Source organism: Dysidea avara, chromosome 6 (assembly GCF_963678975.1).
Source record: "Dysidea avara chromosome 6, odDysAvar1.4, whole genome shotgun sequence".
Taxonomy (NCBI): Eukaryota; Metazoa; Porifera; class Demospongiae; order Dictyoceratida; family Dysideidae; genus Dysidea; species Dysidea avara.
This window is the reverse complement of record NC_089277.1, coordinates 33,740,136-33,753,970: the sequence shown is the minus strand read 5'-3', so window position 1 is coordinate 33,753,970 and position 13,835 is coordinate 33,740,136. Positions and strand designations below refer to the sequence as shown.

General features: G+C 42.1%; 3 protein-coding genes across 3 annotated transcripts; 1 reads left to right on the top strand and 2 right to left on the bottom strand.

The window, feature by feature from the left end:
- The first annotated feature begins 5,338 nt into the window (after positions 1 to 5,338).
- LOC136259423 (uncharacterized) lies at positions 5,339 to 5,947 on the top strand. The gene has a single exon (XM_066052911.1). It carries the CDS (start codon positions 5,339 to 5,341, stop codon positions 5,945 to 5,947), a length of 609 nt encoding a protein of 202 aa, XP_065908983.1.
- A 2,446-nt stretch (positions 5,948 to 8,393) lies between these two features.
- LOC136259422 (uncharacterized) lies at positions 8,394 to 9,131 on the bottom strand. The gene has a single exon (XM_066052910.1). The coding sequence runs from the start codon at positions 9,129 to 9,131 to the stop codon at positions 8,394 to 8,396; it is 738 nt and encodes a 245-aa protein (XP_065908982.1).
- Positions 9,132 to 9,161: 30 nt separating this feature from the next.
- On the bottom strand, positions 9,162 to 11,390 carry LOC136259421 (uncharacterized). Its single transcript, XM_066052909.1, has 2 exons — positions 9,790 to 11,390; positions 9,162 to 9,738 (listed from the first exon to the last, which is right to left on the bottom strand). Exons 1-2 carry the CDS (start codon positions 11,388 to 11,390, stop codon positions 9,162 to 9,164), a joined length of 2,178 nt encoding a protein of 725 aa, XP_065908981.1.
- Between the last annotated feature and the right edge of the window lie 2,445 nt (positions 11,391 to 13,835).

The window sequence follows — 13,835 nt, the reverse complement described above, 5'->3', positions numbered from 1 at the left end:
TCCATCAGCAGTTATAGTTATATGTGCCAATGAATGACCAAAATTTGATTGGTCTACATACGTAATAATGGCCGAGGTGTTATAAGCTGATACTTAGTTGGCTAGACCTTGAGTGACTACCCTAGCTACATGCACGATTGCATTAAAATCTATGCATTTCCTGTGTTTTGCGAGGTGTGGTCCGAAAATCAGTACTTTTGGTCATAATGTCACATGACTTAGACATAGGCTTAATGCCTCAGTCCTTGAAGAAATCCTATAAAAACTTGGGAATGGTGTGTTAGTTAGTGAGGGTCTAACAGAGGGGAGGTTGTAATAGTTTCAGCTGAAACCCCTTCTGAAAGTAAGGCGTGTGCCCGAAATCAATTTATGGGGTGGGGTAGGCAGGATTAGCAGCCAAATGTATTAAATTATGTTCACTATATGGATAGGTAATAACCTAGATGCCGTTCTGCACAGGGTTGAAAGTAGCATCATTCTGCGTATGCAATCAGTGCCTCTAAAGTATTATTGTTTCAGTGATATGACAAGCCGATTGCTACTACTGCAAAAGGGCTTTACCTTCATTTTGTAAAGGCTTAATGGTAAGATACTTTGCTGGAGAGTAATTATTTGTTAATAATACTACAAGAGATAGCTAGATTGAAACTATAATTACCATGATGTAGGATGGAACCTCCTCCCTTTTTTTGAAATCTGCCCTTGGTAATTATTCTGAAGAATTCTCCAAACCTTATTTTTATCAGTAGTCTTATATAGGAGAGAGTGATACAAAAAAAAGCAACTACAATAACAAACTAAACATACATGCAAATATAAACACAAAGCAAGACAATAACAGACATTACACCACAATGAATTACATAGATAACAAGAAATGGCTTTTCGTATAGTCTCAAGTCTCAATAAGAGTGAAGTTCTTTAATGTCGGTAGGCAAGGAATTCCACAAATGATCGAGTATCAGCTTATTCCAGAAGGGAAGAAAGTCAGGAGTTTGAAGGGATGCGCAGCTATACTACATTAATTTTGTGTTTCGCTTCATGCCATGTTGTCATGCGCATGCAGATTCATAATTGTCGCTTCTAGAGACTGGAATCAAATAAAGAGCTTCCTTTCAACATGATTACTGAGACACTTACAGCACAAAGTTGTTACCAATGTCAATTTTTCCTTGGGGCACATTCGGTTGATTTGCTTTGCCCTCTGTATGTGAGCTTTTAGAATTGCCACTGCTAGAGACTGATAATAAATAAGGAAGAGGTTACTGAACTAAAAGGTTTTTATTTTTGCATCTAGTAGTTGCACTGAGCATTCAACTGTCTAGTAGTAGCCCCAAGCATTCGATTTTAGGGACTGCGAAAAGTAGTAATAGCATTAGGGTCGGGTTCAGCTTTGGTTTCTCCTTCTTCTTCACCTTTAGGTTACGATCTTCTTACAGCTTACTTCTTACATTTATAAGATAGAAAAGTAGGAAAAGTGGGTAACTAGCAGTGGTAGCACACTTGCCTAGAAGTCTACTAGTTCAGGGTTCAAGCCCTGGCTGAGTTTTTTTGTTTTTGTTTAGTGACCCTTTTTGGTCTAAGTTTTACCATTGGTTCAATAGCCAGTCTGGCTTATTGAACCGACTTTCGGTTCAGTATCCACTGCCAATAAATGTGACCCAGTCTGAGAAAACCGGTCTTATTGCCCATGTCAGCAGATTCGATTTTTCACCCAGGACACAAAGCTACACGAATAAACTATCTAATTCCACAATCAAAATCAGATAAACTATCTAATTCCACAATCAAAATCAGCTAGACTTGAGTGGTATGGTTTTGCTGACTGCTTTTCCCAAGCCCAGTGGCGATCCGTACATGTGGTGTGGGGCCTTAATGGAACTCTGGTCAGCCTGGGGATGACTGTGTGTGGCTGTACAGCTCTGTGGGGTTGAATAAGTACCCTGCTGTGAATTTCCTTTTATTTCAGCCAATTTTGAGACCTCAATGGCCCAAAACTTGGCCTAATTCATCCCTACGCCTTCCTTTTCTATTTTTGAACACCATCTTGCCCGTCTTCCAGGCCCCCCTTGCAGCTCGCCTGATACAGGTTTTTAAAACTATCTAAAATGGGTGGAAACTTAGTTGTTGGCTACTTGCACAGTAGATGCTATGGAAGGTAAGGAATTGGTGTAAAACGTGTGAAAATTAGGTACACATAGCTTCAACCATTGGTGAGCTACAACACACTAAATACTTAAAACCGACGTTTCTCGATACTTTTAAATAGGCGATAAAACCGGTTTTCCCAGACTGGGTCACAAATAATGCACCTCCTTCTCCATGTAGTAATTCAAATACTGTAGCTAGTGTACGCCTATTCAATCAAAAATGTAACCAAATTCAACCTCAGAAGGATAATTTTTCAAATTTTTCTTGTGAGGCATGCCTAGAGCATGCCGTCGAGTGGCTTTAATGCTCGTGTAAGAAAATGCCTCCTAAACCTGAAACTCCCTTTGAAATTTTAAAATAACGATGCAAAATTCAAGGAAATACGTGCTATAGTTTCTGCGTACGAGTTCCGAAAATTTAACACTGGTGGCTTACTCTAGCTACATACGTATAATGGAATAATGGGACCACCACCCCGCATGCAAATATGCCTGAGTCCAGGTCGGAAAACAGGGAATTCAGTATGTGGCCTAAACAATGATACGATGTATGACATATGTGTCAGTGTAACTAACTTCGAAATGATGACCCTTCTTCCCAACATAATTCGGAGTCTTTCCTATCACCTTGCCTATCACTTTGCCACCACTGTCTCCTATTTCTAATATATTAACGCGTCTTACCACGTGCTCTTTTATAAGTCGTGTGATGCTTCCACATTTTGTGGGATGGTGGTACAGTCTATTTCCGGTTGGTTGACTAGAGAAACGAAGTGTTAAAAGTCACATGCTTGAAAGTAGCCAATGAGATCAGTAACCTTCAGTTTAAACTAGCGCCGTCCGCCTGGCTTGAAATTTCATTGGTTATTTCTATTCACGTGATATTTTTGCATTTGGCTTACGTGGACAACCAACCTGAAATAGACTGTAAGCGCAGCCCGGGAAAAAAACTTTCACATTTTTAATATTTATATCAAAAATGCGTTTACTTGTAGTGATGCACTGAGCAACAATTCAGGGATGATCCTAGGACTGACTCATTGGGGTGGCTATCCACCATGCATGGCCTTGCAGCCACTCAGACAAGTAATATTAGTTTTAATAATAGCTAAAAAATAATAATAATAGCTACTGATCATGAACACCCTTTCGTTATTTTGCAAGATCAATATGAACTAAATGATCCCTGTATTGTATCGGATCTAACTGGCTACCCAGTCTATAACCTTATAGTAGATGGTAGCAGTATACATGAATTTATCTATGATAGCTAATGGGCATGCAGTATTAGCTATCACCAGGCAGAGGAGTTCTTGAAAGAAAATATGGGGTCTGCTTTAGGGCCGGATCGATTTTACTGTTAGCTGTGTCTTTTATAATAGCAGCAAGTCACCTAGAGCTGTGGCATGCGACTGTCTCAAAATTAGCTGGCTAAGTAGTGGAAAACATACAGGGATGTTATAGCTATAACCTTTAAGGTAATGTTTTTTTGTGGAGCATGCATGTGATCAGTAGGAGTTGATAGTTCACATTTAGTTATTTAATGGAGCAAACCTAATTTAAAGAATCATCTTTTATACATATCACATACAACAGAGGAATGTGTAGTATGTGCACAGGTGTTTCAGGTGTATTACAATTTGTTTTAACCTCTGGTGTTAACTCATGAGCAGGGGCGGATCTAGGATTTCAGAAGGGGGGGGCTAACATAATGGTTGATTGGCTAAGAAAGGTGACAACTGGTTAATACAACTAGCTATAGTGTGCAAAGCACATTCAGCATGCGGAGCATGCTCTATCTAGGAGGGTCTGGGGGCATGCCCCCACAGAAAAAATTTTCAAATTTAGTATTAAAGTTTGGCAATATTTTTGATTGAAAAATGATGCCACTTTGTTTAAGTGATTCACAATGTTTTCACAATGCTTGTAAAGCATTGTGAGTCACCTAAGTGTAATAATGATGAAATGACACCATTATTCCAGAACAGTTGCAATACTAGCTGTCATATAAGGGCACAGCCAGTAACTAAAAATATATTCTTTACATAAAGAACAGGAAGGGGAAGGATACAGCTATACATGATCAATACTTGCCATTAATTTTGTGTTTGATATACCTTAATTTAGCAGTACATTAAATTTAGCAATTTTAGAGTTTGATTTTTTGCTAATTGATTACATCAATTCACAAATTAATAAAATTTATATGGTAAATTCATCAATATACAAGATCGCTAAATTTAGTATATTACTTGGCTTAAGGTATAGCTAGTGTGCTTTACAGTCTCAAGGCTCAAACTATAACATCCAAACAGTAACAATGAAGAGAGGGCTTGAGAGGGCAAGTATACACTCACCATGCAGTGTGTAGAGTACGCATACGTAGAAGTTTCCAGCTAGGGTGATGCTTCCTCTTGAAATTTTTGGAATATAGCTATCACAAGATTGAATCTGGAAGCTATTTTTAACCAAATACTCTACTGAAAGATTGTGGGGGTACAAGATGGATGAGTTCAGTTGTAAGCAATTTTAGAAAAAACACAACTACACCTTTAAATTAATGCTATTGGATTATAAGGCAATACATAATAGTGGATTGTCAAAGACATATACAGGATTGGATCTTAAGGTCACTGTAGATATTTAAATGCACATAACTTCAACTTTGTAGTATATATAGCCACGGACTGTTCTGTTACTATTTCAATCTGACTTTTTCAACTATATGGCCCCATCACCATATTAATTTTTTACAACCAGTCAGAAGTCACTTACATATATAACTAGTTTGTGGCCTTAAATAACTCCTTATAACATGACAGCGTAAATGTTGTGGTATGATTTGAGCTTATGAAGTTGAGCTTCAAGCTTAAGGGGTTTGGAAGTGCAAACCCTGTATGACATTAAATTTTATTAACTTCAATCGATGCTATAGATTCAGATAAATGCAGCATGGAACTTTGGTACTGATAAAGCAAAAACAAACAGTTCACAGATACTACAGCCTTGTTAACTGTATCCATGATAAGAAATTAACTGTTTTGCTTAAGCATGTTAACCCAAGCATCAATGTAGCAACAACTGAAAATACCCACTATAATATTAAACCATTTGACAGAAGTTGTTCTCAGAAAGTGATTAGTATATGGCAGATGTTTGGAACTACTTCACCACCGAGGCACGAAATGATGTTTCACAGGTTATACAGGCGCTACGTGGATGGCCATATCAATGAAACAGTGGAGAGGCGGAACTTCCGCCGTAGGATACAGCAGCCCGGAGAAACGTTCGATGATTTCCTAATATCACTGCGTGAATTAGCAAAAACTTGTAAGTTCTGCTCAGACACATGCAAGGAAAAGAGAATACACGATCAAATAATAGAAGGGTCAAAGGATGGTGACACGATAGAAGATCTGCTGCAGGAAAATGACCTCACGTTGTCTAAGGCAGTCACTATATTATGCAGAAGCCGAGAAGCCACAAAAAAGCACCGTCAGCAAATTCACACTTCGAGTGTTGCAGACATTGTAGCTATGCACAGACCCAAGCAACAACAGTACTCTCCAGCGTCTGCATGTCCTGGATGTGGGTATCCCGCACATCAAGGAGGCCGCCGACAATGGCCAGCCTACAATCAGGCCTGTATGTCTTGCCACAAGGTAGGACACTTTGCAAAAGTATGCCGCAGCAAGGGTGTTCGACCACCCTCCAGTAACATGCACCAGAAGGTACCACAGACCCCACAGCAGGCAGGCATGCAACCAGCTAACACGCAGCCCAAGCCAGGAGCCTAAGCTCTTCATGCGTATCCATACCATAGTCAGCAACAATATCTACAGCTGTACACAATGCAAGAAGGTATCACAGAACCAGCACCAACTGTGAGGGTCAGCATATTGTCACCCACAGGCCAACACTTCATTTACGCACTTCCAGACTCTGGGGCAGACATCTGTGCAGCCAGGCAAGAGGTCCTTAGTGCCATGGGACACCACGTGGATAACATCCTTCCATCCCACATCACCCCCAAGACAGTTAATGGCCTGAATATGACACCGCTTGGGAGAGTACCAGTCACTATCTCCCTTGGTCAGGCAAGATATGATGATGACATACACATATACCCTGGAATAGCAAATTAATGACATGAGATAAAACAGTACATAATAAACAAAAGCAAATTATCTTAAATATGGGCCTCAGCGACCTGCGCAGCAATCGGTGCCTCAGCAATGGGACAGCGCAAACTGGACCTGGCACCACGAATGCACATAATTGGAGACCTCAACAAAGAGAAGCTCAATTTACATCTCAGCCATCCCATCACTATTCCATAGGAAAGACTGTGCTTTGCACTCAAAAGGTTGGCCAATCTCTTAAAAAACTGAGTAGCAGCATCACCCATTCCACCAGTAGTAGTAAATTAAGGGAGTAAATGAGGCATTCTCTACTTCATGAACCCGTTGTTGGTATTCACGTCTGTTTTCCTTGTCATGACGTCGGTATGCAGAGTGTAGGGGTTGATTTGAGGGTGCACTAGGGTTAAAAATTCTGACATCAAAGTATGACCTCTCAAATCGTCCTCCCCAAAAACCATTAGCTGCAATGTCAAGCCTTGCATTATCATCACGATTAGCTGTTTTGTATTGAAGGGTCTCACCAGAAAGAGGCTGAAGGTGGGGTTCAGTGACAACATTGTTACAGACCTCGGAAAGTAAATTGGCAGTTAGATCACGCACTTCATTATGTCTCAGAGAAGGAAACCCGCCCTTTGGGCAAGACAGAACATGTTCTATGGTAAAAGAGTGACCACAGGCACAGGAAGTAGGGCAGGCAGATGGTAGCCAATGATAGCGAAGCGCAATTGCATCACGAAAAGCAGTTTTATGAAGCACAAAATTATGCGACTTCAATGGAAGACAAGAGAGCCAATTCGATGCACCCTTCTCCTGAGCCAACATGACTGAGGAACGCATGCTAGGAGGAAGTTCATTGAACAAGTGATTGGCAGATTGAAGTTGCTCTTGATGGCTCCTAGAGTGATACTTGGATCGCAACTGAACCTGTGCATCAAGACAGTCACCTAGTTGATGTACCTGAGAGATAATCAAGCCGAGACCAGCATTTACTTCTACAGAGCAGGAACGCTGCTTTGACACAACAATCGAAGGATCAAACACACCAAGGCCTCCCCTGGAATAGCAGGAGCTCTCTTGTCTTGGAAAGGAGCCAGAGGCTTAGGAATTTTGCCACCTTGCTACCCACAGCCAATCCCACAAGCCAACCCAAATGACGCGCAGATATGCTCTGCTCAGATAGGACAAGTGAACTACTCAATCACACAGAACCTAATAGACCAATACCCTACAGTGTTCGATGGACAAATACGCGTAATGGAAGGAGAGACCTTTCACATTACTTTGCTTGACAATGCCATACCGTTTTGTGTAAAGAGTCCACGATCCATTCCTTTCGCATACAGAGACAAGCTCAAGGCAGAGCTGGATCTGCTCCAGGAATAAGGCATCATAGCCCCAGTCACCGAAGTAACCGAGTGGTGTGCACCAATTGTGGTGACACCAAAGAAGGGCACAGATCATATCAGAATGTGCGTCGACCTATCTCGTCTCAACCGTTATGTGCAAAGAGAACGCTACCAGTCCCCTACCCCAGCTGAGGCAGTGGCAGATATTGCATCAGGTGAGGCCAGGTATTTTACTGTCACTGATGCTGCCAAGGGGTACCACCAGTGCCCACTGGACAAGGAGAGCCGGTCGTACACCACATTCATCACACCATTTGGCCGTTTAAAATCCTTGAGAGCTCCTTATGGTCTATCATCCATTGCGGAACACTAATCGCAGGCTGGCAGAGGCTTTTGAAGGACTAACAGGGTTTCGTCGGGTGGTTGATGATGTGGAGATATATATTTGTATTTTATGGAACTTGGGTCCAAGCAGGCTCTCGTTTCTTGATGTCCGCTGAGTTACGATATGCCGTCATTGAACTGGAATAGCTGGCAATTCCATGGGCAGTAACTAAGTGCCATGTGTTTCTGGGGGGCATGCTGTCGCGGTAAGGACGTATCGGTTCGCCTTCAGGAAAGATTACCTCGGATTGGCTCGCCACGAGTGGATACAACTCTCAATACTCTAATTAAAGCCCTAAGCACCCGTGATTGCATACGTCATACAATACATAATACATGCGCACAACACATTGCTACTATTAATAGGTCAGTCAATTCTCTACATCCTCCCGGGCGCGGTTGAGAGTATCCGCCCATTCAGATATTTGACGTAGTGCCTTCACGGCAGCTCTTCTTCTGGGGCGATCACTATGTATAGCTGGATTATCTCCTGACTCTGGTTGATCTGGCTTACTGTAAACAGTCTCAGTTGGAAGTTCTTCATTATCAGTGTTTGACACTTCTAAAGGATATAATTTAACAATTGGACGTGATGTCCTATGGTTGCCTATTCTGATATTTGCAGCACGAATGTAGCCATCCTTTCCTTGAATGAGGTCTTCTACGATTGCCAGTTTCCAATACAGTCTAGCTTTTTCATCATGGACTATCACTATGTCGCCTTTCTTAATGACTTGCTGGTTGTGTCCTGAAGATTTATGAAATTCCCTCAAAGAGGTGAGGTACTCACTCTTCCAACGCATCCAAAATTGCTTGATGACTTGTGTCTGTTTGTCTACCCGTTTCCTGATCATACTTGAAGTGAGGAAGTCTGGATCATCAGAATCATCTACATCTTCTAGATCATGGGGAATCATCTGCACTCTTCTACCATACAACAAATAGGATGGTGTGAGGGGTTCGGGATCTGAGAGATCAGAAGAAACATGGGTAAGAGGTCGATCATTCAACATTGCCTCCACTTCAACAATGATTGTTTCCAGCTGCTCCCGTGATATGTATGCTCGTCCCAATGTCTTCTTCACTGCTTGCTTCGTAAGTCCTATCATCCTTTCCCAGAAGCCCCCATACCATGGAGCTCATTTGGGAATGAACTCCCAAGTAACATTCTGACATTCCAATGTCTCTTTCAGAGTGTCTGATTGCAATAACTTCTGTATATCCTCCGCGGCGGCAAGAAATGTAGATGCGTTGTCGGAGATCATCTTGCGTGGTAGTGACTTTCTACTGGAAAACCTTCTAAAGGCCAGCAAGAATGCATCAACAGATAAATCACTTACTACTTCAAGGTGTACTGCTCTTGTTACCGCGCAAGTGAAAAGACAAATGTAGACTTTCTTCTCCTGTTGTCCTTCCTTGACAAATAAGGCTCCGGTAAAGTCCACACCGGTGATGGTAAAGGGTGGAGCTTCAGTAACCCTGATCTTTGGTAGCGGTGGTGGGTCTGGGGCTCTGTATGGCTTACCAATGAGCTTCCTGCAGGGAACACAGTGTCTCAATACACTCTTAACACACTGCCGTATTGCTGGTATCCAGAATATCTGGCGTAGGGCAGTAACGGTTGTATTCACTCCTCCATGATACAAGTTCTTGTGAGTGTCCTTTACAATCAGTTTGGTGACGGGATGCTTCTTGGGTAGGAGGTAGGGAAACTTGCTAAGATCTGATATCGGTGCATTATGTATTCATCATCCACAACGGATTAACTTCTTGTCATCAATAAATAATCTAAGCTGTTTGACTAGGTGAGGACATTTGGAAGATGTTGAGGATGTCTTGAGCAGGTAAGCAAGTTCTTCTGGAAAACTACTGTGTTGCACTGCAATGATCAAACGTCTACGTGCATCAGACAATTCAGTTCTAGTAAGCAGACCAGAAAGTTTGGAGTTTAACTTGCGAAGATTGTGAATAAAGCGGTAGATGTAAGCAATGGTGCCCAACAAACGATTAATGTGACTGTACCGTGAAGCATCAATGACTGTGAGTAGATTAGTTCGATCTTTCAATGAAGACATGGTAGTGGAGGGTATAAATTCTGTAGCTTCAGTCACTACTAGATCAAGAACATTGATAGGTGTCCAGGTTGGCCAATTGGAAGTGTTCGACAACCATTGTGGACCATGTATCCATAACTCAGATGACGTCAATTGCTCTGTGGATATTCCCCTGGTAAGGAGATCTGCAGGGTTATCGGATGAGGGTGTAAATGACCAAACTGTTGAAGGAAAACTCTTCAGAATTTCAGTTACTCGTTGGTGTACAAAGGAGTTGGAATGGCTACCATTGTTGATCCAATGGAGAACTATTTGACTATCCGTCCAGAGGTGTACTGGAATGAGGTGCTGACTGGCTGAAATTGAAGCTTGAACAAATTTTGCCACTTTGGTAGCAGTAACAGCAGCCATCAACTCCAGTTTAGGTAGAGTCAAAGCTCTGATGGGAGCTACACGGCTTTTGGACATGACAAATGAGATGTTGTTGTCACTGCAGAGATAAACAATAGCACCATATGCCTTAGTGCTGGCATCAGCAAACACATAAAGATGATCTATAACTTTGTCTGATAGAATAGGGAAGTAGGCTCTTGGAATGTTAGAGAATTCAAGGATGTCACTGCGTATTCGAACCCATTTCTCTTGAAGTTTTTCATGAAATGGAGTGTCCCAGGATCGTTTCTGTTGCCATACTTCTTGTAGTAGTATCTTGGCACGGATAGTAACTGGAGTAGCCCATCCTAGAGGATCAAAGATTAATGATGAATCTTGAAGAACACTACGTTTGGTTATGATGTTACTTGAAGGCAGTGACTTGGGAGCCAGTGACATTGTATCTGTACATGTATTCCAGAGGAGACCAAGGATCTGGACAGTGGTAATGTGGTCGATGGTCTTATTGGCAGTAGCAATCTGTTGTAGTGTGATACTGTTTGATGCCCAAGACCTTAGGTTGAAATTAGCTTGTTGCATGAAGTTCCTTGCTTGTGTGTAGTATTCAAGGAGTTGAACCTCAGTGTCACACCCGGATATGATATTGTCGACATAGATATTGCGCTGAATGTCTTCGGAAACACATGAATGAAATGTGCGAAGGTGTAGATCAATAGTGGCATGTAACATGAATGGAGAACTGGCTGTGCCAAATGGAACAGATGTAAAACGAAAAGTCTGAAGTAAACTGTCAGGGTTCTCAGGTTGCACTGGCCACAAGAAACGAGTAAAATTTCTGTCGTCTTCGTGTAATCTGACATGAAGAAAGGCCTTCTCAATGTCTGTTGACAGGGCATACTTGTGTAAACGAAAGCGCAACATAATGGAACATAAATCATTCAAGAAAGGAGGTCCCACCTCTAGGCAATCATTCAGGCTTGCAGCAGAGGAGCTCTCACGGCAGCTACAGTCATATACAATGCGAATAGGAGTTGTTTGAGAGTCCTTCTTGACGGGATGGTGGGATAAGTAGTGTACTGACAGTTCAGGAGTAGAAAAGGAGTGTCATTGACCCTTTCAATAAAACCACGGTGTTCCTGTTCCATTAGAATGTTGTCATACACTTTCAGTAATTGTGGATTTTGCCTTAACCTCGTGAGTAAACTGTTAGTTCTTCCCTTACAGATGTTGTAATTCGATGGTAGGTGTGGTTTGTCATCTTTCCATGGGAATTTGGCTGTATAAGTACCATCCGGTAGCTGATAGATGTTGTTAGATAGGTAGGATCTGAGAAAGCTGGAACCACATTCATGAGTGTCTGTACCACTGGCTTCTATTGACCAAAGCTGTTGCAAATCAATCTCCTCTGGTGTAGTGGTAAATTGAAGCAGGATAGACGTTGGTAATTGGGTAGACGATAAAGGTAGAGGTCCAGATAAAAGATAGCCAAGTTGGGATTGCTGCGCTGTGGGACCGTTTCCTCTAATGATGTGGTCCTGTACAAATGACCAGTAATAGTCCACTCCAATTAGAATAGAGACTAGAAATTCGTCACTATCTGTAACGGGATTTGCAAGCTGCAGCCCTTTCAAATGTGGTAAGCTCTCTAATTCCACTACACAGGAATTCTGAATAGGAGAGGCTATCTGTGGAACTATGAGGACAGAAATAGGAACAAGATCCCCGGTAAGCGTCTGTATCTGGATAGTAGCTACTCCTAAAGTCTGAAATGATGGCGAGTCATTGCCAAATGAAGACAGAGCTACTTGTGTAGTGGTGGATGGTACAATGTTGAGTTTGTTAGCTAGTTCTGAACAAATAAATGAGCGTTGTGCTCCTTCGTCAAAAAGAATGTTGGCATTCAGGCATGTACCACCACCAATAACAGGAGCTATAGCAGTCTTGAGTAAACAAATAGTACGGTGGGAATCAGGAATGAGCAATGATGTGACTGGTGTAGCATTAGTGGTAGGTGAAGGAATAGGTTGTGGCACAATAGGTTGATGAGTGATCTGAGGTATGGCCCTTGGTTCATCTGTTCTATGGTCACTGTTGCACAAGCTCGTATGATGTTTTCGCTTGCAGTTTCTACATCGAAATTTTGAATTACATTGTGAGACTTTATGCTTGGCAAGACAGTTATAGCACAAGCGACCTTGCTTCACGATCTCCAGTCGTCTTTGATGATCTGTTACAGTAGTGCACTGGTGAGCTGTATGGGGTCCCTTGCAATATACGCATGATGGTGCTAACTTAGGTTTGTTACCCTGAAGTTTGGAACTCACTACAAAGGCAGCTGTAGAATGGGGCTGAGACTTGCATAGATCATCGTTACCGGATTCTAGAATTCGAATTTCCTTCAGGATAGAACACATTAGCTGAGAAAATGTCCATTCTGAGGTAGTGGCTTCTCTTGCTAGATTCTGTCTGATCTCTTTTGGCAGCTTACCAAGAATAATAGGCACAATCAGGTCACCATATGTTTCTTCAGATTTTCCCAGTGAGGAAAGGCCACAGGAGTGGCTCTCAATAGTATCATGAAACACACGCAGACTAGTCAGGTTGTTAGCTGGTCTTGGTATCTCAAGTAAAGCCTTCATGTGTGCAGCAGTCACCTTGTGAGGCTGACCAAAACGATCTTGTAAAATGGCTACTGCATGTGAATAGTTATGGTCAGTAAGGGGGAACCCTTCAATTGCCCTAGCTGCATCTCCTTCAAGCTGTGCCTTAAGATAATTGAACTTTTGTACTCCTGTTAGATTGGGATTTAGATCAATTGCAGCTTGGAAGGAGTCCCAAAAGGTTAGCCAATGTAGAGGATTTCCTGAGAATGTTGGCAGGGTCAGTTTGGGTAACCTGCACATAGCAAACTGTTGAGATTGAGTGTGACTTGCTGCTCTTGTTGGGTGTGTGGTTGATACGGTATTGATAGTGGGAATTCCAGCTAAGCTTGTAGAGTTGCTGAGTCTAAGGTTCTGGGTTGATAATGATGGCAATAACAGACTTGGGTCTCCTGCTAGACTAGATGATATAGGGCTGCCAGCATTCGTAACTGTTGGAATTAAGGGGGGAGGCCCTGAACCACAAACATAGCTGACAGATGTGAGTGAGATAGGTGAAGTCGAATGTGACGAGAATGAGTCTAGTGTTGGGAGTGTCAGTGACGAGGTTGGTACCAAACTACGTACTAGGAGTTCCAAAACTAGCATTTACCACTGGTGCATAACTGATGGTGTTCATTACTGGTGTATCATGAGTAGTACATAACACTGGGGTGTCACTAGTGACAGTTGTAAAAGGTGTATCACAAGAACCAGTTGGTAATGT